Source organism: Ovis aries, chromosome 13 (assembly GCF_016772045.2).
Source record: "Ovis aries strain OAR_USU_Benz2616 breed Rambouillet chromosome 13, ARS-UI_Ramb_v3.0, whole genome shotgun sequence".
Classification (NCBI taxonomy): domain Eukaryota; kingdom Metazoa; phylum Chordata; class Mammalia; order Artiodactyla; family Bovidae; genus Ovis; species Ovis aries.
This window is the reverse complement of record NC_056066.1, coordinates 69,768,291-69,791,711: the sequence shown is the minus strand read 5'-3', so window position 1 is coordinate 69,791,711 and position 23,421 is coordinate 69,768,291. Positions and strand designations below refer to the sequence as shown.

General features: G+C 51.9%; 2 protein-coding genes, 1 long non-coding RNA gene and 1 other non-coding gene across 7 annotated transcripts in view; 2 read left to right on the top strand and 2 right to left on the bottom strand.

Moving 5' to 3' along the window:
* The window catches only part of PLCG1 (phospholipase C gamma 1), a 33,527-nt gene extending 26,030 nt beyond the window's left edge, over positions 1-7,497 (bottom strand). For 2 of the 3 annotated variants that reach the window (XM_027977196.3, XM_027977197.3), the window contains exons 1-2: positions 7,439-7,497; positions 6,655-6,979 (exon numbers count right to left, since the gene is read on the bottom strand). In XM_027977196.3, the coding sequence (XP_027832997.1) occupies positions 6,655-6,871 (217 nt within the window). In that variant the 5' untranslated portion in view covers positions 6,872-6,979; positions 7,439-7,497. Of the gene's footprint in view, positions 1-4,536; positions 4,606-6,654; positions 6,980-7,438 lie in introns of those variants that run through there. The other variant, XM_042230134.2, reaches the window with a different exon arrangement.
* LOC114117629 (uncharacterized) lies at positions 7,086-22,267 on the top strand. Of its 2 annotated transcripts, XR_009595970.1 has the most exons (3): positions 7,086-8,934; positions 9,674-9,725; positions 11,356-22,267. It is a non-coding gene; the product is annotated as an uncharacterized LOC114117629 (long non-coding RNA). The 2 variants fall into 2 exon arrangements; XR_009595971.1 differs by lacking the exon at positions 9,674-9,725.
* LOC114117707 (U6 spliceosomal RNA) lies at positions 14,727-14,830 on the top strand. Its single transcript, XR_003591364.1, has one exon. It is a non-coding gene; the product is annotated as a U6 spliceosomal RNA (small nuclear RNA).
* Positions 18,243-23,421, bottom strand: part of TOP1 (DNA topoisomerase I) — an 87,713-nt gene continuing 82,534 nt past the window's right edge. The window contains exons 19-21 of the mRNA XM_027977194.3: positions 20,870-20,964; positions 20,500-20,649; positions 18,243-19,524 (exon numbers count right to left, since the gene is read on the bottom strand). Coding sequence (XP_027832995.1) covers positions 19,422-19,524; positions 20,500-20,649; positions 20,870-20,964 — 348 coding nt within the window. The 3' untranslated portion in view covers positions 18,243-19,421. The remainder of the gene's footprint in view (positions 19,525-20,499; positions 20,650-20,869; positions 20,965-23,421) is intronic.

The following is a 23,421-nucleotide window of genomic DNA, read 5'->3' as shown; positions in this document are numbered from 1 at the left end:
GGTCAGAGGTGGGAGCGACCACGTCTGGCTCGGTGTGCTCCGAACATGGGAACGAACACCACGCTCAACGTGGGATGAGCACAGGAACCCGCGGACGAGGGCACACGCTTCAGCTTGTCGTTGGGTCCCGCAGAGGCCCTTCTCAGAGCACCTCGAGCGCGAAGCCCCAGGCTCCCACTTCTCAGGCAGGGGCTCAGGGCAGCTGTCATCATAACCCAGGGAGAGCAAGTCAGAGCACAGGTCTCCGGTCACCCCACACACACAGCAGAGGGGACCGCGGTTCGATAGGGGGGACTGCAGAGGGAGCCTGAGTCTCTCAAGGGAACCACTGAGTCCAGCACTCCAGACCGAAGCCCAGGCTGGCCAAACAGCGCATGTGGCCAAGGGGCGGAAGAGAAATCAGACAGCCCCATCCAGGTAAATAAAAAACCTTGTTCTTCTACAACACCCACTGTCACCTGCCCCAGAGTGGAGGGATCAACTGAACACTGCAAAGGGAATCGGGAATTCCAGCCCTGGTCTCAGCACCACCATGAACTCGCTGGGTGACCTTCGCCTTGGGGCCTCGGTTTCCTCCTCTGGAAGGGGGAGCCTGGCATCCCTGCCTCTCTGCGGGAGGTGTGGTGGAGTTTTAACACCCCATGGATGAGAAAATGCTCCATGAACCAATGCACTACTCAAATACCCAATTTTTCTCCTGCCTGTGACCTCTGTGAACAGACTCAGGGAGGGAACAAAGAAGTAACAGACTTCCAGCCCCTGGCTGTCGGAGTGGCCTCGAGGCCAGCGTGGTGGTGGGAAGAACCGGAGCTCTGTGGTTAGCTACGGTGAAGGCAAAGGAAACCAAGAGCCGTTAAGCACCCACGAGGGCCCCGTGCTGTACTCACTGGCAGGTGCCACCTCTCACTCTCAGATGGACCTCACCTGACCACTGTCAGCAGGCGACTCTGTGAGGGGGGAAATGACTTTGACAGCTGAAGATCAGTTTCAGGTGCCTGGTATCCAAAGGCACAGAAGGGCTGAGACTCTCACCCAAATCTCACTGATTCTGGCCCCAGCTGCTGGGGACCACTCCTCACCCTGGGCTAGGCCTGGAGTCTTCTTACCTGTTACCAGGCTGCTTTCAGAGATTTCCCCCTGGGGAAGCTCGAGTACTCCCCGCCCCACTTCTCCTGGGACTCCCCTCAAAGTCCCCACTGACTTCTCCAGTTCCAAGAGCAGGACAGGCAGTGGGGGAAGTCTCCTGTCCCCTAGAATCAGGCCTTTGCTACAGCAGGCCTCACCTCTTCCCTCCAGCGCTAGCTCTCACTGACCTCTTTGAAGCCACATCAGAGAAAAGGGCAGAGTAGGAAGAGACAACATGAGTTAATAGAGACCAACACGGACAGTGACAGGAGAGGCAAAAACAGGCCCTAGCACAATGAGGTGCCGGCGTTAAAGCCTTTCCTGGCAGTCAGGGGTCTCCCAAAAATGGACTCAGATACCATTTATCAGGGCGAAGTTCTCAGAAACAGACTAATCTGATGTGTTCGTGTGATACCGAAGCAGCTGCTCCTAGTCAGCTGCCCTGACACCCTGCAAAAGCCAGGGGTGGCAAACAGCCCCGATGACAAGAAAGAGGGGCTAAGTGGCCTCCTGGTCCCCACATCAAAGTACGTGGCAGCCAGCCCCCTTGACACCACATGGACATTTGTTCCCTTCCACTAACGGGTCCTTTTGGGCCACTTAATCTTCACTTTCCTCCTCGTCAGGGTTCCCACGTGTGAAGCACTTACACGCTACACTCGATGCCAAGCACCTTACACATTCTCAACAAATCCTCACAAAACCCTTACGAGAAAAATGTGTTTGTTACGATCCCTCTTTTAGAGATGAGAGAAAGTCACGTGCCCAAGGTCACAGAGCAAGTGAGCTGCACAGCAGGATTTTAACCCAGGCAGTGTAGCGCTCAGAGCCCCGGTGCTCAGCCACTACGGCTCCTCTGCCTCCAGACACCACCCCACGCCTCCATTACCGCTCATCCGCCTGCCCGCTAGGAGACAAGGCGTGCCGTGCTCATCGGCTCTCTCCCGCAGCGGTTCCCGGGTCCCCCTCCTCAACCTCTCAACCTCAACATCCCACTTCAGCCTCTGGTGACAGCTCTGCTACAGGACAGAGCATGACCCACGAGGCTTGGCACGCCACGGCCCTCCCTACGCTGCCCCCTAACCCACCCTGTGCAGTGGCCCTCGGGGCTTCACCCAGGGCACAGGCAAGGTCCCCAACCACTCAGGCCCATTCACCAGCCACCTACCCTACGAAGCCCTCCTGGTTCTCTCCTCTAGACCCCCCGCTTGCTGGGCAGAGCTCATTCCTCTGCACACAGGAAGCTCTGGGCACGGACCTTTATTATGGTACGGAACACGTGGGGTTATAATTACACGTCCCCACACCTGCCTCTTCCAAACGTTGTTCCTCAACAGCCCAGTCCAGGTCTTGTTCATCTTTTGAACTCTCAGTGCCTAGTACTGGGCAAAAAGGAGGTGTTCAACACAGTATCTATTGAGCAAGCAAATGCCCCTCATTCCAAGGGGCGACCCAAAACAAGCCAGCGGCCAAGCTCTCTAACTGATGACTCCAGCCTGTGCATATATGTACATATGTGCGGGCCCCGGCGCGCACACAGGGGAGAAGCTGGAGGTGCTGGGGGGCCCCGGCGTGGTGTGTTCAGCTTTCCCAGGCACAGCAAACCCCATCCCTAAGTTCAGAGGGAAGACAAAGCCCCAGCTGCACAGGGGGCCTGGCCAGGCTGGCCTGGAAACCCACACATCAGGGCAAGCCTTGGGGGCTGAGGAAACACTGAGAGCTCTGACTTCCCCTGGAAAAACTATAGTCAGACAGGAAACACACAGGCGAGGATGGTGAGCTGTGGAGATCCGGACACGTGCTCTTACCCCTCTCCCACGGGGACCAACCCGGCAGGCAGCAAAGGAAAATCCCCGACGACACAGGCCCGCCCTTCCTGGGCTCAGCCTTCAGAGCTGACCCTGAGGTCTGTCTCCTGCACAGTCTGACAGCCACAGGGGCCAGGCCTCAGACTGCGGGGCCCTATGATGCCTCCCCCACGAGCCTGCCTGCCTTGTCCGGGGAGTTTGCTTTCTTCTGCCACCCTGCCACCCCCGGCATCAAAGGGAGCAGAACTGTCGCCACCATTGTACACTTCAGTTTCCCTGAAGGCAAGGGCCTATTCTGATTCACCACCTAAAGAGGCCTGGTGTCTAAAAGGGTATCGATTGCAGAAACAAAGATGGAAACCTGGGGCTGCAATTCCCGAAGTGCTGGCCCCCCGTGGATTCACCACCGGAGCCACTGTGCCCACAGCGACCCCTGATTGAACATGTCAACCCGGAAGGCACCAGAAGTGTGGAGCCACAGCTGAGGAAGGCCGGGGCTGCCCGTCAGATACAGTCTGAACAGGAAGGTCTCTCTTCAGAAGATCAGTGAAGACCCCAGGACTGGGGCCTGAGGCCGCTCAGAGCACAACCCCAGGGCACAGAGTGCCCTTGGGACTGGCCGGCCAGCAGCTGCCGGGGGGCTGGGTCCCACTGAGGCTGTCACGTGGCAGCACAGTGCGCTCCCTGCGTTTCCATTTCCTTGTCTGTGAAGTGGGGTGGCACTCCAGACCACCCCCTGGGCCCCTTAGCAGATCTGCCAAGAAAACATGACAAGTCTCTGTAGCACTCAGCAGGAAGTCTGTAATTGCTCTGTACTCATTTATGTCAGTATCTGTAACACGAAAAGCCAAACACAGACCTGGTTCCTGTCACACCACCGTGACAACCAGTACCAACCCCACCCCTTTTAAACCAAACTCCCACCCGCGACGTGAGCACCTGCCGGCCCCATTTCACAAGAGGAGGATAAAGAGAGAGGGCGCGGAGTCAGGCCAGAATGAGGTCCTCGCCGTGAGCACCGTGCACGTTCACTGAACCCCATCTCGTTGCAGGGCCACGGATACCCTGAGAGTCCCACAAGTGTCTCGCTCTTTGGCCAGGTTACAGACACTGTGTGGTACCCTGGCAGGGTCAGCAGGAAAAGGCCAGGCATCTGAGGCACCTGGGCAAGAGGCCAGGTGGCAAGGGGCCCTGCTGGCACTCCAAACTTCCTCAGAACCTACAGAGGCGGCTGCAGGGATCAGAACCCAGCAATGAGATGCACCCACAAACAGGCGGCTCTGGGGCAGCTTCAGTGGAAGGCTCCGTCAGCAAGGCCTGAACTGCACACCAGTGTCCACGAGGCTTCTCACCCAGACTCCTTCAATCCTGGGCTCCAATTTATCAATGCGCCAGGGCCCCTTCTACCTCCTCTGCCCAGGCTCCAGGCAGGCCTCTCAAATCCCAGCTGTCACTGAATTTGCACCCCTCTGACGGACCCACCCACAGGGTCTGCGGTTATCAGGTAATTGGCATTCCTGCCTCCAGCCCCCAAGACCTGAGACCTGGTGGACTAGCCCCTTGCCTCTCCACACCCCTTCCTTCTGTACAGGCCCCAACTTACAAACAAGAGAGTCACCCGCCCAGGAGATAGATGTGCAAGTCTCCTCAAGACAACTCCATACCCTGCTCTACGTGGTAGGGGGGTGACTAGTAGTTGGGTCGGGGCAAAACAAAACCATTTCCTCCCTTTTCCGGGTAGTGATCTCAGTGAAATGTGAGCTAGGTCCCTGTGCTCCTCCCTTCCTGCTCCCTCACCCTTTTGTGCAGCCACACAGTCCCAGTCTAAGAGTGACAGTCATAGTCTATCACCGTTGTCATGAATAACAGCTTACATTTATTAAACATTTAGAACGTATCCAGCAGCACAGGAGTTGAAGGCAAGGTTGGATTTGAAGCCCACGTATATTGTCTTACATTAATCCTCTCCTTTATCCCCCTAGAATAACCCCATTTGGTGGAGATATTATTACTCCCACTTTACAGATGGTGACACTAAGGCTCAGAGAACTAGCTGGCTGGGGGCGATACACAACTAATACATACGGGCTTCAAACCCAACCTTGCCTTCAACCGCTGGGCTGCACTTCAACTGCCTGCTGGTCCCATGCACGGTGTGAAACACAGCCTCTCAGCCAGGAGAAGTCTACCTGGGAACCTCAGCCAGCTGCTACCAATTCAGGAGAGCCCGGGGAATCCACAGACACATGGAAGGGCCATGCCTGGAGTCTGACGCCAGGGTGATGTCCCTCCAGTCCTCTGCAGGATATGTCCTTCCTCCACTCTGGAATCCAGCCTCTCAAATTCTCTAACATTTTCTCCTGCAGGCTGCCAGGGCCCGAGGAGGGGTCACGGAGGAAGGTGGCTGTCGTGTGGAAGTTCAGCAGCTGTGTGAGATCTGGAGTGTGTGGCTGAGGATGGCTGTCTCACCACAAGACCTTCCTTCCTCCCCGTCTCCTCAGTCATCTACACGCCATACCCAAGGTCTGGAAGACCTTCTCTTGGGGGGTGTCACTTCCTGAACCCTCTTCCTCTACACAGTCCTAATTCTGAGCCTGGCTCTAACTCCAGTCTCGGGGTGGGGGTGGGGGTAGAGGGGGTTCTTGCAGGAAGCAACCCACAGCCTGGGGTTGCAGACACATCATCTCACACTTGGAGGTGGGCGAATGGAGGGCAGAGCTGGGGGGCCCATCCGGCCACAGCACAGGCACGCACTCAGTGGAATCACTCTCTGAAGGATCTGGGGTTTTTCAAAATCCCCCAACACACTCTTTCCCAGAAGCAGCCAAGGTCAGGTCTGGGACAGCAAAGAGGCAGGAAATAGTAGCCGCTCCTGGCTCCCTCCAGCCACAGGACGCAGGACACAAAGAGCTGGACCCCAATTTGGCTGCGTCCTCTTGAAGAGTACCTGACACGAAGCAGCGAGGCTGGGCTTTCTGGGGCCAAGCTCTGGAGAATGTGCTTCCAAAGGACAAGGGGAAGGCTGGCCTCTTTCCCTGCCCTGGCTTTGGGAGTCTGCCCACGCACACAGACCTCCAAAATTCAGTTTCAGGACAAAAGAAGCGGCGGGAAAAACATCCACTGCCTCCTCTCGGGCTTTTCCAAACCAAACAAGACCACCTTCCTCCCTGGCCCCAAGAGAGAGATGAGTAGGCCCGGCTCTGCTCCAAAACCAGCCCTACGCCAACAGCTGCCTAAGTTCTACTTGGGGAACCCAAAGGTTCCTTTGTAAGTAGGAGCCCGGCCGTGAGGCCCAGAGGTGCACCAGATTGCTCTTTTTGGAAAAACGGTGCATCTGGTCTGGCCTCCGGTTCCGCGGCTGCCGGGGAGAGGACACTGCCTCGGCCGACACCGCTCCCGGGGTGTCGGGGGACCCGACGCCGGCCCCGCTGGTCTCCAACTCGCTAGGATTTTTAGGCCTCTGGGCAAAGCGCCTGGAACACTCCCCCCCTTGCTGGGGGAGGGGGTGTCCTGTCAGGTGACTGAGGACCCGGATGCCCCCCGCCCCCGGTGACCACCCTGGCCGAGGCGGGGGCGGGGCCCGAAAGTTCGCCGGAGTCTCTCCAGCGGCGGCCCCCGGGCGCGCGCAAGCCGGGGCGCAGACCCCGCGCCGCCCGAGCGCGCGCGCCCGCGCAGCAGGCCCGGGGAGCCGGGGGTGTGCAGCGAGGGGGAGCGCACTTACTGGCCCCCTCGATCTTGTCGGCGCCTCGGCTCCACGTGATCTGCCGCGTCTCCAGCTTGACCTGGAAGGTCTTCCGCTCGGGCCGCTGCGACTTCTTGGAGTAGAACAAAGTCATGACGGTGCCCACCTCGAGGCTGCGGCAGAGGTGCACCACCTCGGCGTCCGAGGGCGCGCCGGGCCCGCAGCCATTGGCGCAGGGGGACGCGGCGCCCGCCATGGCTCGGGTGCCGGGGGCGGCGGCGGCGGCGCAGGCCCGGCGGGAGCGAGCTGGCGGCGGCGGCGGCGGCGCAGGCGGCGGGCGAGCGGACCCCGGCGGCGGCGGCTCCTGCGGGCGGAGACGGGGCGGGGCCTGAGCGGGGGCGGGGCGGTCCTGCAGGCCCCGCCCCGGCCCGCGCGCCGGGAACAAAGGCGCCCGCGCGCCCGTGGGGAGGACCCCCGCCCGCCGCGCCTGCGCCCCGAGACCCCCCGGGCAGGCCCCGCGTCAGGGCACGCGCGCGCGCGCCTCCCGCAGTCCGCCAGCCGGGCCCACGGCCCCGCGGGGTCTCTTCGCGCCGCCCCGGACACAGCCCGGCTGCCACGGCCGGTCCCGTCACGCGCGGCAGCCTCGCGCCGGCCCGGCCGTCTGTCGCGCGCGCACAGGCGGCTGCCCAGCCCACCGTCCCGCACAGGCCCGGCCGCGGCGGCTCCTTCCGAAGCCCGCTAGCGGGGCGACGCCCGCGCGGCCACCGGGAAAAGAAGTGCAGGCCCGGGGCGCCTCCCGGGGCCCGCCGGTCAAACCCGGTACCTGGGAGGGCTGCCCGGCTGAGGGAACCAGGCCAGGCCGGGCCGCCTTAGACCGGCGGCGGCGGCGGCGGCGGCGGCGGCGGAGGAGGAGGCGAGTCCTCCGCGCGTCCTCTCCAGGGCGGGGCGGGGGCGGGGCCACCCGGTGATTGGTCGGCAGGCTCTGACGGACAGTCTGAGTGTCCCGCCTCTCCCCCCTCCCTTCCCCGGGCAGCCGGGGGCGGCCCCGCCGGCAGCGCCTCCGACCGTCGGACCCACGATCTTCCTGGCCCTGCGGCCGAAGTGGCCTCGCGGGTGTGTGTGGGGAGTCCCGTTATTCGGAGTAGCCCACAGGCCTGAGCATCCCCTGCGAGCCCTCCAGTGGTCTTGGCCTGGCCATACACTTCGCACCCCCACGCCGCGAGTATCCACGCGACTAGGATGGGGACTCAGGCCCTACGGCTCCGCACCATTCCTGCAAATGCTCTCCCGAGCTTTGGTTTTCCCGGGCCGACTCTATCCCTGTTTTCCTCCTCGGTCTCTGGCCGCTGCCTTTCGACACCTCAGCAACTTCTCTTGCTCAGGGGTGGGTCCTGAGTCAGTTCCCAAGGCGGCCTGACCTCTCAGCGTCACTGCCCCCCGCCCCCTGCCAAATTCAGGCACCCGAGCGCCGAAGCTCTATCCCTCCCTGCATCCCGTTACCTGTTCCACAACCCCACGTAGCACAGACATCTCACATCTCTCTTCAAATTGCTTCTCCCATGGTCTTCAGTTTCTCAGAACATGCCTCTGGTAAGGTGCTCGGGCTAAAACCGATGGAGACAGCCTTGGTTCCTCTCTCTCTCTCCCTCAACCCCACAGCACTCCGTCAAGTCCCATTCCGTCTGCCGTCCCATGTCTCCGCTCTGCCCACAACCTCAAGGCCCATCTTCTCTCATCCAGACTATTTACCCTCCTTGGTTTTGCCTGCATGTATTCCCTATGCTCTAGTTTGTTTGTTTCTTTTTAAATTTGGCTGTACCGGGTCCTAGTTGCAGCATGCAGGATCTTTTAGTTGGGGGCTGTGGGATCTAGTTCCCTGACCAGGGATCGAACCCAGGCCCCCTTTGTTGGGAGTGCAGTCTTAGCCATTGGACCACTAGGGAAGGCCCTATGCTCTGGTCTTCAAAATGAAATTAAATCCTGACTCCCTACCTCCAGGCTCAAATCATCCAGAACTTGCCATGGCACACAAAATCCCCTACCTGGCCCAGCAGGTCCAGCATGGTCTGGCCCCTTTCTATCCCACTTCATCTCTCACCACCTCCCTTTCATTCCATTCTCCAGGCACAAGTTCTTTTGGTGATTATTCGATTAATCTGTACTCTTTGTGTTGCTACAGCCACTCCCTAGACGCACCCCGGGCCGTCTAATTGCCCTGTCACAGAACACCGCCCAAGCTAAAGACACCTTCAGTCACAGTAGAGCCTGTCTGACGGATGTTGAGCCAGACAAAGCAGGACAGCATACTGCATTTTACAGGTAAGAGGCCCAGCAGGGCACCCAGCTGATGCTAGAGAAAGATCCAAGGAGTTCCCTGGTTAAGTGACTTCAGTGGTTAAGACACCATGCTTCCAATGCTGGAGGCACAGATTTGATCCCTGGTTCGGGGAACTAAGATCCCACATGCCACCTGCTGTTGTTGTTTAATCACTAAGTCGTATCCGATTCTTTGCGACCTCCAAAAAATGATAAAGAAAAAAAAAAATTAGGGAAAGATCCAGGCATCCAGGAATGTGTGAGTACGTATATAAGAGTATGTGCTCAGGCAGGCCACCCAGCTGGGTGATGACTAATGTCTGGGGACTGCCTTTGACTTGTCTTGCTGTAGTGGTAGCGTGTGTATGTGTGTTGATCCCCTTAAGTGCAGCCCACAAGGACCTGAGAATTCAGCCTGAAGTTGAGGCAGCCGTTTATGCTAGTCGGCTGTGGTCACCCAAGGGGAGGTGGAGTGGCTGAGATGGACTGCCACCTAGTGACAGACCTTCAAAGTAGGAGGGAGGGAATGAAAGTTGACCCAGTGCCTGACCCATCGTTACAAGCTTTGCAACGTGTGGTCACACCTGATCCTTATAATTACTCTAATCAGGGATTATTGTTCCCAGTTTACTGATGAGAAACAGATTCAGAGAAGTTCTGCGGCTTGCCCTAAGGCCACATAATTAACCAGTGAGGATTTGAACCCCAGTCTGTCTGACACCATGCATTTTCTTCCTCACAGGAGAGCCCCTGGCTTCAGTAGGTGCCGGTGGACAGCTGGCTACTCAGCACGGGTGAGGGGAGGCCCTTGGCATGGCTGGCCCTGGGCACAGGAAGCCTGAGTGCAGAACTTGAGTGCTCATAGTGTGTGGCTTGGGCTTGCTGGGGCTTGCTGGGGCGCTTGTCCCTGTCTGCAGCCTTGAGCTTCCCTATGCTCAGTGTCAGTGCCATGAATCGGGCGAACAAGAAAAATTCAGCGCTGGGCCCCCAGGAATTCACAGATTTAAGAAAGGCAAGCACTCTGTTTTGTAGGGACAATTGTGATGGAGGGGAAAAACAGAGGGCTATGAGCTAAAACATTAGGGAGACCTGCTTCAGATCTAGTAGACAAGGAAGACCTCTGTGGGACTCAGCAGTGGCTGGAAGGATGTGAGGAGATGGCTGGCTGTATTATTAGGGGTGGGTTGGAGGAAAGTCCTTTCTAGACAAGGTTAACAGCATGTACAAAGGCCCTGAGGCCAGAAAGAACAGTTAAGTTTAGGAATGGAAAGAAGGCTAGAATTTACTAAGAGGGAGCATGGAGAGGGGAGGTGGAGTGGGGGGCGGGGTTGGTGAGGCCAGGAAGACAAGTGGGGGCCTGGCTGGGCCCCTCCTTGCTCATCTGATCTTATCCGTTTTCCCAGGAGGCCTCCTAAGTGCTGTAGCCCTCACAGCTTGGTGGGCGGTGATGCTTTTTAGAAATCTCCATTTTCTGAGAGCTTCCCGACATGTAGCCCAGGCTTCCTGGCTTCTGCTTTCGCCTCTGGGGCTGGGCCTCCAGGGGCTCCAGCAATCCCTGCCAACAGGAGCTCATGTTTTCAGCCTGCTGTCAGGCCCTCAATCAGGAAACAGGGCCCCATTTCCTCCTGGGACTTCTGAGCCTGCATCCCAGGCCTCAGGTGCCTGCCTCCACCCAAGGAGACTCAGGAAAAGCAGGGCGAGCCGAGGGTGTGACTGGTATGGGCTTCCCCCAGCTCGGCATATATATATGGGGACGTGGGTGTTACTGGCAGTGCCTGCAGCTGCGCTGGCTGGGAGGCACAGCCCAGCACCCACACCAGGCACACGCCCATGACATCACCCAGGCTCGCCTCACTCGAGCCTATTTCTGTCAACACTCATGCTTCAGCATGCTCTGGTGACACCAGTACCTGTGCCTGAAGTGGGGGGGAGGTGGAGTCCCAGCCCAGCTGCCCCTCTGGCTCTGTGAGCCTGACCCCATGGGTGTTTACTTACCAAACACTTAGAGCGTCACTTGACATATAGTAAGCCCCATAGAACTGCTTTACCCCTGGTGACTCATTTACTTTTCATGACAGCCCTGAGATAAGTACTTTTTTTTTTTTTAAACAACTTATTTATTTATTTATGGCCAGGCTGGGTCTTCATTGTTGCATGTGAACTTTCTCTACCTACGGAGAGCAGGGGCTACTCTCTGGCTGCGGTGCACGGACTTCTCGTCGCGCTGGCTTCTCTCATTGTCCTGCACAGAGCTCTAGCACTTACACTCAGTGGGTGCTACTCACGGGCCTAGTTGCCCCATGGCATGTGGAATCTTCCTGGACCAGGAACGGAACCCGCATTCCCTGCATTGGCAGGCAGGTTCTTAACCACTAGACCAGAGGGGAAGTCTGAAATAAGTACTCTATTACCCTCATTTTACAGAAGGAAAAACTGAGGCCCGGAGAGATTAAGCTAAGAGGCAGCAGAGATGGGATTCAGGCCCATCCAGAGTCCACATGATGTTGCCTTCCCCCTGGGTATGAACATTTCACTATTTTCTTACCCTTTCTGTAGTACCCATACCTGATATGTTTTCTTTTTTTAGTTGTTTGGTTACATCTTGTTCCAGGTTGGGTTCTTTGGGAAGCCTCTATGACGGAGGTTAGTGTGCAGGGTGTTTTTTCAGGACACGTCCTTGGGATCAGCACTGGGGAAGGGAGGGAAGGAAATGCGAGGGGGCAGTGGGAGAAGTTGAGCTGTGATGCCCGTCTGGTGGCAGCTTCAGCCTGCCCCCAGGGAGCTTTGTTGCAGTCCCTCCACCAGCCACTGAACGTGGCCTGTCCTGGGCCAAGCGCAGCCTCAGATGTCTGCAACCATGGTGGTCTTAGGGGGCTGATGGTCTCCTGGCAACAAGCACTCCCCAAAGGGGAATCTGAGTGGCACATCCCTGTGCCTGTCACAGATGTCTTCTTTCTCAGTCTTAAGTACTCCGAGCGTTTCCTCAGTTCAGTTCAGTCGCTCAGTCGTGTCCAACTCTTTGTGACCCCATGAATTGCAGCACGCCAGGCCTCCCTGTCCATCACCAACTCCCGGAGTTCACCCAAACTCACGTCCATTGAGTCGGTGATGCCATCCAGCCATCTCATCCTCTGTCATCCCCTTTTCCTCCTACCCACAAACCCTCCCAGCATCAGAGTCTTTTTCAATGAGTCAGCTCTTCGCATGAGGCAGCCAAAGTACTGGAGTTTCAGCTTTAGCATCATTCCTTCCAAAGAACACCCAGGGCTGATCTCCTTTAGAATGGGCTGGTTGGATCTCCTTGCAGTCCAGGGGACTCTCAAGAGTCTTCTCCAACACCACAGTTCAAAAGCATCAATTCTTCAGTACTCAGCTTTCTTCACAGTCCAACTCTCACATCCATACATGACCACAGGAAAAACCATAGCCTTGACTAGACAGACCTTTGTTGGCAAAGTAATGTCTCTGCTTTTGAATATGCGGTCTAGGTTGGTCATAACTTTCCTTCCAAGGAGTAAGCGTCTTTTAATTTCATGGCTGCAATCACCATCTGCAGTGATTTTGGAGCCCAAAAAAGTCTGACACTATTTCCACTGTTTCCCCATCTGTTTCCCATGAAGTGAGGGGACCAGATGCCATGATCTTCGTTTTCTGAATGTTGAGCTTTAAGCCAACTTTTTCACTCTCCTCTTTCACTTTCATCAAGAGGCTTTTGAGTTCCTCTTCACTTTCTGCCATAAGGGTGGTGTCATCTGCATATCTGAGGTTATTGATATTTCTCCCGGCAATCTTGATTCCAGCTTGTGTTTCTTCCAGTCCAGCGTTTCTCATGATGTACTCTGCATATAAGTTAAATAAGCAGGGTGACAGTATACAGCCTTGATGTACTCCTCTTTCAAAAATATGGTACCATAAAAATGGGATATGCTATTATCTGAAGGAAGAATGTAATTCCGTGAATATGGGTTAGCACAGCTGCAGTGAGTGAAAATCAAATTGAGCTTCCTGGTATTCAACGCAGAAACTTTGTATTCTGATAACTGATTCCTTGGGGAGGAAAGATTTTCCTGGGGTTAAATGATAAGGAAAGTTTCTCAAGGGGACACCTACTTGATTGAAATAGTAGAGAATGTTGTCTGCAGATTAACAGCAAATCCCCACCCAGTTTTCATCCTTCCTTGTAATGACCTTGAGTGACTATACAAGGTATAAAAGGAAAGCGCAGCTCCTACCACAGTTGAAGGTAGGCAGATTTATATACTTGGAGCGTCTAATTTAATCCACATATGAAACTATCCCTCTTCTTTAAACTTTTCTTTAATTTTTACTTAGTAGTATCTTAGGTTAGGTGGCTGACCAGCCCTTCTCGTGAGTTTGAGTCAGTCAGCCTGCACCTAGGCCTGCACCTGGTGCTTAGTCACCTGGTGCTTAGTCAGTACTCACCTTGGTGCACCTTGAACTCCATCCCTCAACCTGTCATCTTGGCTGTAAAGCTTTGGTCCCCAGTATCCATCCATGGCTCCCCCTTGGTCACCAGGCCTCATACTTTTTAGGTCTCATCCTCCTGCACACCCGCGATATACTCTCAGCCCCTCGAGAGCCTCGTGTTCTCTGTCGCTCGAGAGGAGACCAGGCCAGGACTCTGTGCTCCCTGCAGACCCTGCTTCCCCTCTGCTGATGGCCCCTCTCCCGGGACCCAGATGTCGAGACAGGAGAGCTGGACTCCAGGGACACTGTAATTGCCTCTCTGCAGGCAGAGAAGGGGGCCCTAGCTAGCCACTGTGGCCCTGGCCAGGTCGGACCCGCTATTTTTCCACCTTTTTTGCCCTTCTTCCAGCACACATTCCCGATGCCACCCCTGTAGCAGTTAGACCGCAGAAGGAATCAGACCAGGTTCCCACTCCAGGAGGGGAGAGAGACATGCCAACAGTCGTTTGTCAGCAGAAGACATTTCAGTGTGATAAGGGCCCCTGGAGCACTGGGGAGGGACAGCTGACCTTATTAGACCTGCCGGTGGCTCTGGGCACAGTCCAGTGAGAGGTATTCTGCTCCAGATACAAGACTGTCAATCACTTGTTTTCAGAATAAGGTCACCACTTGTGTTTTGTGGCCAGTTTTGCAACTATAGCAGAAAACTTAAAATTATCTGTTTATTTATTGTTTTGAGTTGCACTGGGTCTTCTTTGCTGCATCAGGCTTTCTCTTGTTGAGGAGAGTGGGGGCTACTCTTTGCTGTAGTATGCGGGCCTCTCATGACAGCATACATATTTTAAGGGATACATGATTCAGATGTCCAAGGATAGCAGTTCATTTAGTTACATATTTTACACATTTAAAGTCACACATTATTTAAAATGATATATTAATTTATGAGTATTTATTTTTTTCCCACACTGGCCTTTTCAATAATGATGTTCAAACTTTTTTAAAGTTAGTTAATTAATTACGGCTACACCGGGTCTTCACTTCTGCCTGCGGGCTTTCTCTGCTTGGCGGTGAACAGGAGCTACACTCTGGTTGCAGTGTGAGAGCTTCTCATTTCAGTGGCTTCTCTTGTTGCGGAGCACAGACTCCAGGGCACGTGGGCTCAAGTAGATGTGGCCCACTGGATCACCAGGGAATTCACCATTACAAATCAACTTTATTGAGGAATACCCTACAGAAAATGCACCCATTTTAAGTGTAAAGTGTGGAAAGCTTTGGCAAATGTATACCCCCCTGTAACCCCCACCCAGTTAAGACACAGGACATTTCCATCACCCCAGTGTTCTGGGTGCCCTTTAAGAGTCCGTCTCCTGCTCAACTCAGCAACACATACAGTAAAATTGGAGCAATACAAAGATTAGCATGACCCCCGCACAAGGATGACATGCAAATTCATGAAGCGTTCCACATTAAAAAAGAAAAAAGTTGATCTCCCCTGCCCCCAGTGGGCAACCACGAAGTCTACTTTCTGTCACTAAAAGTTAGTTTTACCTGGTCTAAAATTTCATGTAAGTAGAATCACAGAGTGTGTACCCTGGGATCTGTGTTCAGTATAGTGTTTTTGAGATTCATCCCTGTTGCTGCAGAAAAAATACTTTTTGAATCAGTATGTGATGCTGTCAACTGGAAATTTTAACCTAAGCATAATTACTTTTCTGTATAACATTAAATAGCTTTTTATTTCTTCTGTAGATACGTATCAATGATTGACATAATCCCCACTTAGACTGTATTGCTTTAAAAATATTACAGAAATTTTAAATATAAATTTTAAATATATATATAGCATGGTGAAATGGACTCACCAGCCAGTTTAATTATGAACTCTTGGCCACTTGTTTCGTGTCAAACTCGACCCACTAACCCATTCCGTATAATTTTGACACTAATCTTAGCTCTATAATGTTATCTATAAATATTTCAGTGTTTTTCTAAAAGACGCTTTAAAAACATATATACATAACCTCAGTGCATTGCTATTTAAAGTGACCTTGAAGAAACCTGTTGAAATGCAGTGCTTGGGATTGTGAGAAATAATTGCCCAGTCTGTGGTAAATTTCTTTGCTTCCTTGTTTACTGGTTTTGTCAAGGGACTACTTACAATCATCCAAAACTAGTTTGACTGGGGTCATTTCAGGATAATGTGTTTTCTCCAAAAAGTGCTTTTTGGTTCAAAACAAGTTGAGAGAATGACCCATTATATGAGGGATTTTGTAAAGACTGAAATGTAAGTAAAACTCTTTTCTCAGAAAAGGAAAAAAAAATTTTTTTTTAAGTTTTCTAAGGAGGAAATACCTGTATTCGATGTATGTGGTATTTAGAAGGTGATACCAGAATTGGTGATTTACCGGATACGAGAAAGGTGTGAAGGATGATGGCTGCCCTCGGTTCCAGTTGGGAGACAGAGTGGATGGTGGTGCCTTTCCCTGAGATGCTAAACCAAGCCCAGTGGGCTGGTCGTGGTAGGTCCCGAACACAGTTCTAGAGTCCATGGACATCCCTGCCAAGGTGTAGTTGGCAGTGTGTGTCTGGATCTCAGGAGAGGGGTCTAGGCTGGAGGCAGAGATGTGGGGCTCATCACATTCAAGCGTGAATGAAATCAGCTAGGCTGAGAAGAGAACCGCAGCAGCTAAGGACCTGATAGAGGAGGTAACAGAAGCCACAGCCTGAGACGAAGGGATAAAATCAGGAGGGTGGCACCACGGAAGCCAGAGGAATTCTTTAAGGGAATGATGCTGTTTATGTGAAATGTCCAGGACAGACAGACCTATATAGAGAGGGTAGATTCGTGGAGGCTGGAGGTAGGAATGGGGATGAACTGTCCCTGGCATGAGGGATCTTACTGAGGGGACGAAGTTCTAAAACTGACGTACGCTGATGGCTGTACCACTCAGTAGCTACTAGAAGTCACTGTTCACTGGAAATGGGTGGATTTTATGACACATGAAGTATCACTAGCAATGTTTGCAAAGTGTCTGGTGCCACAGCGAGTTTGAGATGCAGAAGCAGCAGAGCCTGGTTAGTGGTTTGGTCGCTCATTCCTAGGTGACTGGTCAGAGTGGAAGGGGGCATTGGAAGCAAGATGGGGCAGGAGCTAGATGCAGGGGGTGGGAGAGTGACTGGGTGGTAGAGGTGACTCATTCCAGGTGCTTGTGTGTGAGAGAGAGGGAGGGGGTGGTGGCTGAAAAGGGCTGGGAGCTGTGGTTTCTTAAAAAAAAAAAAACAACTGGCAGAGGCCTGAGGTAGACTTGACAGGGAGGACAGACAGGACCTGCTGACAGGATGTGGGGGGTGGCGGTGAGAGAGGAAGGGGCCAAGCCAGCACCAGCTTTCTGGCTGGGGTGGCATATGGAAGCGGTCTCCCTCTGCCCACAGCTGGACCCCAGCATCAGGGAAGGGCCGGACAGGAGAGGGTGGGGCAGACCCTGCACTCCGACCTAAGGGCTGGAAGTGAGAGAAGGGAACCTGCCTGCCAGATGCCTAGGAAGCGGGGGGTGGTCCTCCTGAGTTCATGCTCAAGCGTCCTTTGAGGCCCTGCATGCCTGGCCCTCACCTCTGTCTAGCCTCTTCCCTTGTCGCAGTGGTTGTCGGGTCAGCTTCTCCCAATCTCTGGCTTGCTCTCCCAGGCCTGCTGCAACCACCCAGGATGTCCTTTACAGCTGTTCTTGACCAGCATCTAGTTGCTCTGCACCTGCCCTCAGAAGAATGGTCCTTGCCAGGAAAGGTAGGCACAGGTTTCTCTCACCAGTAAAATGTGCCTGCAGGGCCTCCTGTCCTGTTTCCAGTGGTGACCCAAGGTTGTCCCCTGGTTGTGACAGGTCCTGCTCAAGGGCATCGATAAGGCTCATGGACAAGTCTCTCTATTGCTGTTCCTTACGTTCTGTGGCGTTCTGTGGTATAGCTTCCTCAGAACCACTGAACTCAAAATACTTGGCTTTGGTCTCTTGCTCCAAAGGAATAGTGGCTCCAAACCCTCCTTTATTCCCTGGGGTGAATGCTGCCTCCCTCACTGGGTGATGAAATAAAGGCTGCCAAGGACCCTTCAGGATTCTCTGCAGTTGGCCCAGCCCCAGCCCAGAGGTTCAGAGACCAGCAGGGAGATGGCTGTCCTCCCAGAATACACCCCTAGCTGGCAGGCTAGAGGACTTAGGGCTAGCTAAATGACCGGTTCTGACCACTCTGGCCTTCCTGTCGCCTGTTCCGTTTGACCAGGAGACTTAAATCTTTCAGCATCATCGGAGACTTAGCTATAACCTAGGATGAAAGGAGGAACAATTTTTGTAGGGATCCTGACTGACTCGGGTACTAGAGCACTGAGAAGTGGTTCCAGACTGCTCCCTCTCTCAGTCAGCAGGATCTCTGTCTGTCTGGAGAGAGCTTCTGGGATTCAGTGTTTTAACTGGCTTAGTATCCGTAATTCCTGCCATCCTGACGGTAACTTAGCCACGTAAGTAGGCCCAAAGAAGCTGCTAACTGCTTCTCACCAGCACACATAGAAGTGTTCTAAAATCTGCTTCCCGAATACACTTGTTCCACTTTGCTCAATAAACCTACCCTAGGCTCCAAATATAGTTCTTGCACCGCACCTGTTCTAGCTTTTCTGTACCCACCCTCACTTCCTGGCCCTGCCTCCTTCTAAGGATGTGGACTTTGGCTCCCTCCCCTTCAGCCCACACCCATGGTGGCAAGACAAATGCAGCCCCAGCTAGTAGGGAGGGAGGCACCCTTGCAGCCGGGAGCAGGCAGACCACATCCCACACCAAGGCCCAGCCCTGGAGCCCTACTCTGGCCCGGGGCCCTGGGCTAACACAGAGGCAGACACCAAGTTTCCGTTAAGTTGTAGGAATTTATTTTAAATAACCTACAGTTGATTAAAAGGGAATTCATGATAAAAATAGAAGATACTTGAGGAAAGATGTGGGAAATGGACTCTGCACACACGCTAAACTAACAATGCCTCTAAAACTAATGATTATAGCAAAAAATGTCTTCACATTAAAATTCTGCTTTTTATGTGTTTTTTTTTCCATTTTTTACACAATTACAAAAGAAAAAATAAAAGCCCTAAAATCTTGATTATTTTTCCTTTTTTTTTTTTTGACCAAATACTCATTTTCCTCTAAATTTTTTACCTGTGGAACTTTTATACAATAATATCTTTCAAGTGAAAGATTGGGGTTTTAAATGAAAAAGATGGGTATCTGAAAGGGCATAGAGAATGCTCAGAACAAAGGATGATGGGAAAATGGTTTCAGTCACTGATTATTTATTATCCTTAGACTCGCTCACCCCTCATCCCTCCCCAGCCCCAATCTACACGATCTTTAAGATCAAGAAAAAGGTTTAAATATTTTAAAATAATTAAAAAGAAATAAAAATTCACATTTAAAAAGGAACACTCAAGTCAGGAAATATTTTCCCATCATGCTTTTCTGTGAACAGGTGTCTGAACCAAAACACTGCCGATGTCACGACTGCTTCAAGTTTAATGAAAATTGATTCCCATGACAATAGATAGTGACAACTCTAACAGGTGCGTTGGGTTTTTGTTCTACTTAATTTTAAATTCCTGAAATGGGGGAGAGGGGAGTTTAGGAATTCATTTCTATTAAAATATAGAAGTTATTGCAAAACCCTAACTGTAAAAACGCACCAATATAATCGGACTTCGTATACAGTAGCTAAGAGAATCCAAATGTTTCAGTGAAACAGTGAATTTGCCTGGCAGAACTCTTGACAAATTCCCATCCACTTGACCCCTTGAAAATAAAAACAAAATTCAAAACAAATCATACAGCTAGAATTTTGATATCTGAAATATTTTTAAATAAGTTGTCCATAGGACAACTGGCTCAGCTCTCCCTTATAATATCTTTTCTCAAAGATGTTAGTTAAGACTTGCTGCCTCTTTCCCTCAGGTGTGAGGGCAAGCGAGGCTCACAGTTTATCCATCTTTCCCAAACCACACTGTTCCTTTTCACAGAACTCTTGCTCCTCAAGACTGGCTAGAACTCGTAGTCCTCGTCAGCCATGTCGATGGCCCAGGCAAACTTCTCCCGCTGGGTTTTGTTGTAAATTTTCTCAATGGGGACCCCCCACTTCTTGCACCTGCAGATAAGGGAGAGAGAAGGGGGGTCAGTGTGTCTCAGGAGATGTGGGCCAGCCCCGGGCTGGGGCCTGGATGTGCTGCCTTCTCCTGTTGCATCTGGTGAGAAGGAGAATTAATAAGGTACCAGACGTGTTCTTAGGGCTTCATGTGCTTGACTAAGTAGGTACGATTGCAGGTGTACAAATGAAAAAGGTACAGATGAAAAACTAAGAGAAGTTAGGTGATTTGGTTTCATTCTCATATAGCTAGTGAGCATGGAGCTGAAAAGTGAATCCAAGCACATTGGCTCCAGAGTCCACGCTCTTCACCATTATATTCTATTGCCTCTCAAAGCCAACCAAACCTCCAGCACCAGACAGGACATAGAGAAAAGAAAGGGGACAAGAGCTGGCTGGAACCCTTGGCCCACAGGGAATGGTTGCTCCTCTTAAGCCCAGAAACTAATAATTCAAGTTAACTGATAAGCATCTTCCCCAAAAAGTCATTTATTTTGGATATTATTTTATTGGGGGGGGGGGTAGTTTACAGGGAAACAAGCAAACAATGGTGCAAAGTCTGCATAGGTTGCTCAGATCTGTATTCTCATTTTTTGTTTTTCTTTTCTCCTTATTGGTACCTTTCCTTCACTTAAAAAAATTTTTTTTTATTGACAAGTTAAAGTTTAGGTAGATGGGCTCATTTTTATTTTTCCTTCAATAAGGACTAAGAGTCTCCATTTTTGTCCTAAAGTTCCACTAGGGGTGGGGACCATACCTGCCTTAGCAGACATAATAACATCCCAAAGTGGTGTAACAGTATTGACCATTTCAGACCACCCAGGATGTCCTCATGCATTTGCAGTGTGCACAGCAGAAGACAGAGGACACTCTTAAGTGTGCAATGTAGGAACTGTGTGTGAGAGCTGACAATGCTCTTGGAACCCCATCACCCTTCCCAAGCCAGTAGGTGGCCTTCAAGAAGGGCGTGGTGCTTACCAAGCCACGGTGATCCTTGGGTCCAAATAATTGAGTTTAGAGGTTCCCAAAGCAATCTGTTTATTCTCTTCTCGGTCTGTGGCCTGAACTTCAAGCTTCATCAGCTGTTCCTCCAGCCTCTGAACAGCCTTCTTCTTTGACTCTACAACCCTGGAAGAAAGGAAGTCATCAAGAACTGGGCCTGGCCTCTGGACAGGAGCACCGTATCCCCACATTGCCACCCAAGGGCGGTAAAAGCAGAAAAGCCATAGGCCCAGAGATTTCTAGAATGTCACTCAGAAACCCTAGGAAAGCTAGGACTTCTGGTTGATGCTGGGACCCTTTTCCTCTCTCACCCAACCCCCAGCTTTGCATCACATCAGGCACGTACTTCTTGGTCTTTGCATCCTTCAGGACTTTAGCATCAGCCTTAGCACTTTTCAGGTCTCTCCGGGCATCTGCTAGCTGTTCCTTCTTCGCATCAATCTGTGTAGAGAAGAACAACAGTAAGATTCAGGAATAAAATAAGTTGAGAGAGAAAATAGGATTCCTTAAGAGAAGATGTCTTCACCAAGTAGGCTGTTCTTGTTAAAACGCCCAGGGGTGGCTTTATGACGGCACAGAGTGGATATGCAGCGGGTGCTGAATTCCAGTGCTACTTGACCGTTTATATTCTTCAGTCACCCTTGAAGAAATGAAGGTTTTATGGCAATGACTCTGGGACCCATTAATCCAGAAACTCAGGGAAAGAACCCACTGGGACTCGGAGTGTGGGTGCTAATCAGAGAACACTTTGGTTTTAGATACTGGGAAGAGGATGACACGTGAAAGCTGTTTATCAAATGGATCCTGTGCCAGGTTGTCACCTCCATCCCAAGAATCCTGCAGGAGATACTGTTTATGAAGCTGAGACAAGAGTCCCTACATCTACTGACTTCAGATCATTTCTCAGATTCTACCAGCACTCTGAGAAGAGCTGCTAACTCCTCCAGAAAAAAAAAAAAAAAGATGCACTGAGGAGAATACCCAAGGGACTAAAAAATGGCAATTAAAAGGTACCCAGGAAGCCAAACCACTTAGCCTCATCTGTTCCAAGCCAATACGTGGCATGGCCTGGCTTTGGCATTCTGTTCTTAAAAGGTGAGAAAGCTGAGACAGGAAGGAAATTCAAATAGTTATCATTCAAAGCAGATATGAAAACTTTTTAGCTATGGAGCTCTTTCTCCAAATGAAATCTCCTGGGGCCCCAGTCGTTAAAGGAGGAGAAAAGGACAGTCGCAGCCTCTCTTGCTTGAGAGTACCGGTTCTGCATTCTCAGTTCCCACTTGAGGACAGCAGCAGGCAACACCGTGGGGCTGGGGCCCCAGAGTGGTGAGCTCACAGCTGGGGCAGGCGAACCCGACCTGCTATCACCATGCTAACCCTAAGATCAAGGGAACTTCTGCAGAATAAATGCACGCCCGACTCACATACACTGGGCTGTTGCTCTCAGCCTGGCATTGTCTGTTAGATTTACACACACAGCCCAAGACTGGAAACAGAGGCCAGCATTGTGAGACAATCATTAAATGCATTTTACTACGAATGGCTTACTTCCAACATCTATGTTATCCAAAGTCAAAATGAAGGAACTGACTCTACACAAAAGTGTCACAGACACCACTAGCCAGATTCTTAGGCTAGAAATACAACAAACCACAATCTTTTAACCATTTCTGTGAATACTAAATTGGCAGGCTATGTCAAATTCTCTCAAAGCATTAAAGACCCCATTGATTCACTTGGCAAACAGGGGTGTGTGTTTGCTTCTTGGGCACACAGGAGAGGGTTCCTGGGCTTAGAGGGCTCGTCTGGCAGGCAGCCTGGACTGCCCAAACAGTGGTTCCAGAGTGAGACCAACAAAAGGCCTCCTCATGCTCCAGGGATGGGTCTCCTGAATTAGGTAAACACCACCTGAATATTCATGCTTTTATTTCTGGCTTGAAATGATAGCATGAGGAGAGTAAATGGCACCACATGACCACTGTTAACAGAGGTGCAAGGATGGGAGGTCTGGATGGGCTCTCTGCCTGCCAGTCACATGGTCCAAGGATCTGAGACGTCTGTGGACACATTCTTACGTACTGTGGATGTGTGCACCCCTTCAGCAAAGCCAGGTGGCATATGAAGCATGAACTGCAGGTTGTATGTGTCTTTTGACCCACACCTGGGTACGTATCTGGAAGAAATTTCAACAGAAGGAAAACACCCTGGGCCTGGAAACATGTATGCAGCCTCACCACAGCAGTAGTTTTTGAACTCCAGCTGTCCAGGTATAGTATTCATGAACACAGACGGAAAAGAAGCAATCTGTAGTTTAATTAACCCCTAGCTGAAACTCGGAGAAGGCAATGGCAACCCACTCCAGTACTCTTGCCTGGAAAATCCCATGGATGGAGGAGCCTGGTAGGCTGCAGTCCATGGGGTCACTAGGAGTCAGACAAGACTGAGCGACTTCACTTTCACTTTCCACTTTCATGCATTGCAGAAAGAAATGGTAACCCACTCCAGTGTTCTTAGCCTGGAGAATCTCAGGGATGGGGGAGCCTGGTGGGCTGCCGTCTATGGGGTTGCACAGAGTCAGACATGACTGAAGCGACTTAGCAGCAGCAGCTGAAACTCATCATTTCTTCTTCAGTTATGGATGTGGGCAACTAAACATAGTATTATCAGTAATACTTATGACTTTATTACCGAGACAGTATGTACATTTTCATATTTTAATTGTTGCAGAAATCAAAGTATTTATATTCATTACTACCTTGACATTTACAATTATTAGACCCACCTATTAGTAAAACTATTACTGTATCAGACTTTGGGGTAAATATATTTTAAGATGATTGGTTTACTTTGTAACCCATGTATCTACTTTGTAGTGAAATAGCTACAAATTCTCATGGT